Genomic DNA, 6,017 nt, shown 5'->3' with positions numbered 1-6,017 from the left:
TGGTAGCACTCGTAGTCAATCTCCCAGGGACCAGAAGTCCTGCATACAAGGCTTGAAGCCTTCATGCCCATCGAGTGGGCACTATCGTGCAGCACGTCCATAAACGACGCTTTTACCTCATGAGATTCGCTGAAACAAAAAAGGACAGCATGTTTGCACCGCCTGATCAGGCTTTTTGCATGCAAGCACCTCCTAGCGACTCGACAGGGTAAAAGAACCCTAGGGGACTTAGTCCAGGAGTTGAGAACTCTCGTTGCATCTATGCATCAAGACCCGGTGCAAGAAGCAATTGTTGTTACCATCTTTATGGGGGCGTCTCAATGAGGGCGTTGCCCGGACGGATTTGTTCCGATCTCATCCTGCTACTTTCGAAGAGGCAGTTGCCATAGCGCTACGCGCCGAGTTCGACTTAAAGTCTGCTCGCGTTAGCACGCCTGTTTACTGAACAAGCTCTTTGAGCACATGGGTTCCGTCTAAAAGAGCGGAGCCCGGAACCCATGGATTTAAGCCTGGTTGAGGATGGAGAAGAGGCTCCTCAAGATGTGGAACAGCATGTGACCATCCGTAGATATTATATGTGCGGGCGGAAGCACGAAACATTTACGTCCGGCCTGCCACCTACGAAATTCGCGTAAAGCTCGAATGAGTTCCAACTCCGACCTATACCAGAGATATGGTACGGTGCGGGTAAACATCGATACCCAGTAGGTGCGGGGCGCCCTACTGGGGAAGATCTAGGCTCTGTTGAACCTCAAGGAAGTGAGAATAAACAGAACCTAGCCCTAATATGCTCGGTGCTTAATGGCACGGGGCGAGAGTACAAGCCCGCCTTGCTTGTCGCTCAAGCGACTGTAAAGCGCTTTGATAAGCCGTGGTCAATTTTAATTGACTCAGGAGCATCTTGCAATTATGCGCGACGCCGTTCCCTTGAAGGAAGTCAACAATACGTTGAGGCGCTTAGAGCGCATGAAGGTGATACAATCACTGCACGCTTAGCGACTCGGGCTCATGTCACTGTTCCCAAAGTTCCATTGAAGTTAGGCATAAAGTTTCTGGACTTTGACAGTGTGGAACGCTGTCTCGTCCTTGATTTGGAATCGAGATATGATCTTATCCTTGGTATGGCCTGGTTAAAACACCATGAGCCATGGATCAATTGGAGGTCTAAGACCTTAGGCGCCACGCGCAATGTTCCTAGTAAAGTTTTGGAGAGTCATGTACCCACCTTTGCTAGGCAACAAAAGCGCTATTGGTGCGGATCATCGAATGAGTCTGTCAGTGTTTTTGACATTGGCATGTCTGATCTAATAAGCTCTAATGTTAAAAACATTGATTCTGAGCCAGACTCAGTACGAATAAGTGGAACGGCACGTACTCTGTCGAGTGACACTCGTTCCAATTAGTATTCACTGATGCTGAAAGCATTGTTGGCCTAAGGCCGAATCATCAAGGGTGCAATATCCCTGAGATACGTTGAGTGGCACGTCTAAGTCCACCGAATATGGTCGTCCGAGGTGGCATCATACTGAGTGTCAGTACTGACATTGTTGGCGGTTCGCCAGGACCTAAAGGGTGCAATATCCCTGAGATACGTGGAGTGGCACTTCTAAGTCCACCGAGCATGGTCGGCCGAGGTGGCACCATACTGAGTGTCAATAGTGACACTATTGGCAGTTCGCCAGGGCATTTTGAGTCAAACCCTCTTAATGCACGTGAAGCGACACGTAAACGTTCGCTGTATTAGGAAGTTGAGTTACCTAACTCCTTGTCGGATGTCAAATTCGTCACCATGTCTTGTATAGTACCAGTACAGGCTAGAAAAACCCGGAGACATGAATGCCCCGGCCTTTAAGAGGCGTATTGTCCCCACTTCAACACAGGATGGAAACGAAGCGTGTATACCCTCAAAAATTGATACGAGTAAGCAATTACATACGCTTGTAAATGGTGTAACCGGTAACATTGAGGGGGTAGTTAGCCTTGCGGCAATCCCTTCGTTACATGCTCTTTTAGAACTTGACGAAATGTCAATCGATGAGTGCCGCCGAGCCTTAAAGTCTGGCGACTTATCTGAGATGGTGGTCATTCGACCATCAATTGCGTTAAACTCATCTTCACTTCTAGACGAAGCTGTCCTGGATGACATAAAAGCTGCACTTAGTGCGCGAAATGGGTCATCGATCCTTAAAGATCCTACGGATCTCCTTTATTCCTTGATTAAGGAATTCTAAGATGTGGTATGTAATAATCCACCATCTGTTTTACCTCCGGATAGAGGTATTCGTCATGAAATTGACTTGGTTCTGGGCGAATACTGTGTCACAAGACAATGGCCTTTACCAAGGGAGCAGTGTGACGTCATTGACGTTTTCTTCCGTGCTACGCACGAGGCTGGAATGGTACGAGAAAGCAAATCTCCTCATTCGACACCGACATTTTGTGTCAAAAAGCCAAATTGTAAATGGCGCATTGTACATGCTTATAATAAGCTTAATGCTGTCACTATACCAGCACAAACCCCCATTCCTAGAAAGGATGTTCTTCAGATCAATACGGTGGGATGTACAATGTACAGTGCATTGGACTTAGTCGATGGTTACTACCAATTGCTCATGCGAGCTAGTGATATTCCGCTTACAGCGGTCAGCACCCCAAGCGGCATGTTTTGGGAGTGGCTGGTTATACCACAAGGGCTTTCCAACGCCCCGGCAACATTTAATCGTCTAGTGACGTAACTGTTTCGCTCTCATCGAGGTTATGCACAGACTTATTTCGATGACATTTTTGTCCATAGTCGTGCGGAGCAGGGTCGGTCGTATATGGAAAACCATTTAGACCATTTGCGACCAGTGCTCGAGTGAATGCGCACAAATAAATTGTATGCCAATGCATCTAAAAGCATTTTTTGCGCAGACAAAGTTCCTTTTTTAGGATGCTTCATTGGAAAACAAAGCCTTAGAGCGAACACCGCTAAGGTAAAAGTCATAGTAGATTGGCCGGTTCCTAAGAACCAAAAGGATTTGCGTAAGTGGTTGGCTCTCGCCAATTATTTACGCAAATATAGCAAAAATTACGCTGAAATGGCTAGGCCATTATCTAATCTCCTTAAAAAGGATACAGAATGGTGCTGGACTAGCACCGAACGTAATGTCTTTTCGAGCATTTAAGGATAGTCTTATCCGTGCCCCGATTCTGGCACTGCCAAACCCAAATTTGCCTTTCAGTGTCGTCTGTGACGCATCAGATTTTGCCATTGGCAGTGCTCTGTTACAAGCAGATGTTGATGGGCATGAACGTGTTATTATGTTCGAGTCTAGAAAGCTTAAAGCTGCGTATAAGAACTACCTAGTTCATGACAGTGTTACTTGCTATGAAGTATGCTCTCGTCAAATTCAGAGATCATCTGCTCGGCTCTAAGCCGTTGGCGATTTATACAGGTCACACGACGTTACGCACGGCGACTAAATCGCCCCATCTCTCACAGAGAATGGCCCGATGGCTATCCTTTTTTGCAGAATACAACTTCGAGGTGAAGTATAAACCCGGCAAGCAAAATGCTTTGGCCGATGCGTTATCACGCAGGCCGGATTATGAGGTTTCTCATTTAACGACTATCTCGTCACCTATTCTTAAATCAATCCGTTCGGCTTACCTCAAGGATGAACAGTGTGTAGCACTGCTACGAGCTCTAAAGAACTCTGATTCAGGTATTAAATTACCGGCACGTTTGCGTGCAAGGTTAAATCGATTTTCTATCGATAACAACCTGTTGCTCTATTGCACTGACACCGCGGACTCTCCGTGTGTCGTTGTACCCCATGATGAGAATTTGAAGTACCGAATCCTCTATGAGACACACAATACTGTCCTTGGTGGTCATCACGGTAAGGTTAAGACCTACGGCTCTGCAAGCCAGATTCATTGGCGGCCCAAACTTTCTAAATGGGTCAGCACATATGTTCGCACATGCGAATTTGCCAACAGATAAAACCCTCGACGCATGCTGCTGCGCCACTGGCGAGCCTTCCCGTTTCCGTAGGTTGCTGGGCTACCGCTCTCCAGACAGACGAAGGCCCTAAAGCCTCTGGGAACGACGTAGCCTATGCCACTCCTGGCAAAGAGCATCACACGCTTCTTCCCAATCTCTTCGATCTACCCTGTCATACTCTAGCGCAAGCACCGCCTATCATCCCCTGTCTTTCCTCTTTTCACCACCAAGGCGACGCTGCTGCTCTCTGCATCCTTCACAGCTGCCTCCTGTTCCTGTCGACGACGCACCGTTATTGCGTAACTAAGTTATTTGCTACAGCTACCATTAATTGGACTTCTATATCCCCTCTTTGTTCCTAATCGAGTTCTATCCCATCACGCAGGAATAGCTTCCCCGCAGTGCCGATGTCGCGTCATCTTCAGATCAGGCAGACTACCTTGTTTAATGCGATGAACACGGGCCGAATAGTGGCGTCCCCAAAACCGTTGCACGATTGGTGGAGAATCGGAACCTGCTCTTTTTAACTCCCGAACGTCGCGCATCTTTCAAGGACTTCCACCAAGTGCTCCGCCGCCGTTCCAATTAACTTGCCGGTCGGGTGAATTAACGACGGCTGGAATTGTCTACATCCGGATTTTTAGGGCTTTCATTTTAGTCACGACGTAAATGATGCGCTGGAGAAGTTAGCCGCCATTTCCAGCGTGTCACTGCCACCGCAAAGGTCAACTGATACAACTACATCTGTGTTTGAACTACTAGTCGCGTAGTCCGTTACCAACCAACGGATCTGCTTGAGCGATTCTCTCCTTGTCATCGTTTTCAGTCCACAGAGGAAATGTTTCAACGCTGGGACTCTGTGGTCATGCGCTAGCTGATCTGCCAAATGGTGAAGATCAGGAAACGCGATCCTCTTTTTATATGCTGGCTGTAATCGGCTCCAATAGTTTCTCCGGGCCGTCCAGCGCTGTATATACTATTGCCTGAGCCATCGCCATGGCCATGCAATTATTAGTTTCTGGCGTAGTGACCTCTCGTAGTCCTACTTGCTACTCTAGCTCGCTCCACGTCCGTGGCGGCTCCATTCTGTTCGGCCCCATATTGATCGGACAGCTTCCAGGATGTGTCACCTCTACACGAAGCTGTTGCAGTAAGCCTTTTTTTGGCGTTTTTGCATCATATCTACGTGGCTTTTAGCACCTTAGCTTTACCTTGGGCTCGGCCTGCGTCCTGGCGTTTGCACTCTGAGTTCGCCGTTAACTTTGTATCCTTGATAATAAGGCAACTGCTTGGCTCCATGTCGAACTTGGTCAGATCTTGTATCCTCCACAGAAGCTGTAAGTAGCTCACCCTTGACCTGCAAGTCTTCCTGCTGTTTATTATCGCTCTCCAAATCACTTTGGAGGGCCGAATAAGCCCCTTCAGAATGCTGCAACGGATTTGACACTGATCCTTTGTGGGTTCATAATTTCAGTCCACGTCGCTATGTGCTCGCAGCCACGGCTGCCTTTCGCGAGACTTCAGATGCGGATGACTCTGCTGCAACGGCTCTCGCTCCTTAAACTGAAAGATGCTAAAGTCCTGAGCCAATGGGCGCAAGCGGTTTGGACTGGATCTGCCATGGTTGATCAGGCTTTTGCAACGCCGAGATCACGGACATTTGAACGTTTCAAGTTTAACCCAGCTAAGTACGACGAGAAGGGAATACGCTGGAATAAGATATAATCACGGGAATGGCAGAAGACGACACCGTGTGCAGGCAATTGCCGTATTATGTCAAGCAGGTTCTGGTGGCGCCGGAACGATTACGAGTTCACAGTACAGTGCAAGATCAGGTAGAAGTAAAACTGGTGCTGCAGCTTCGTCGGACTATGGAGTTCGGCCGCGACAGCGGTTTTCCAAAGCAATAGCTGATGCGAGCATGAATCGGCGGAGCTGTGACGTTTGGACTTGATAACTCTTTATGACATGTTAGGCCAAGCGAAGGCAATCAGCTATGAGCCCCGTAACGAAGACGGTAAACTTCTTT

The 6,017-nt window shown here is 48.0% G+C and overlaps 1 protein-coding gene across 1 annotated transcript; it reads left to right on the top strand.

Moving 5' to 3' along the window:
- Positions 1-5,473: 5,473 nt before the first annotated feature.
- On the top strand, positions 5,474-5,713 carry CCR75_008074 (uncharacterized protein; the record flags this gene model as incomplete). Its single annotated transcript, XM_067966129.1, has 1 exon — positions 5,474-5,713. The coding sequence occupies one exon, from the start codon at positions 5,474-5,476 to the stop codon at positions 5,711-5,713; it is 240 nt and encodes a 79-aa protein (XP_067823407.1).
- Positions 5,714-6,017: the final 304 nt, after the last annotated feature.

Source organism: Bremia lactucae, linkage group LG13, assembly GCF_004359215.1.
Source record: "Bremia lactucae strain SF5 linkage group LG13, whole genome shotgun sequence".
Classification (NCBI taxonomy): Eukaryota; Oomycota; class Peronosporomycetes; order Peronosporales; family Peronosporaceae; genus Bremia; species Bremia lactucae.
The sequence above is the reverse complement of the archived record's forward strand: the minus strand, read 5'-3'. Positions and strand labels throughout refer to the sequence as shown.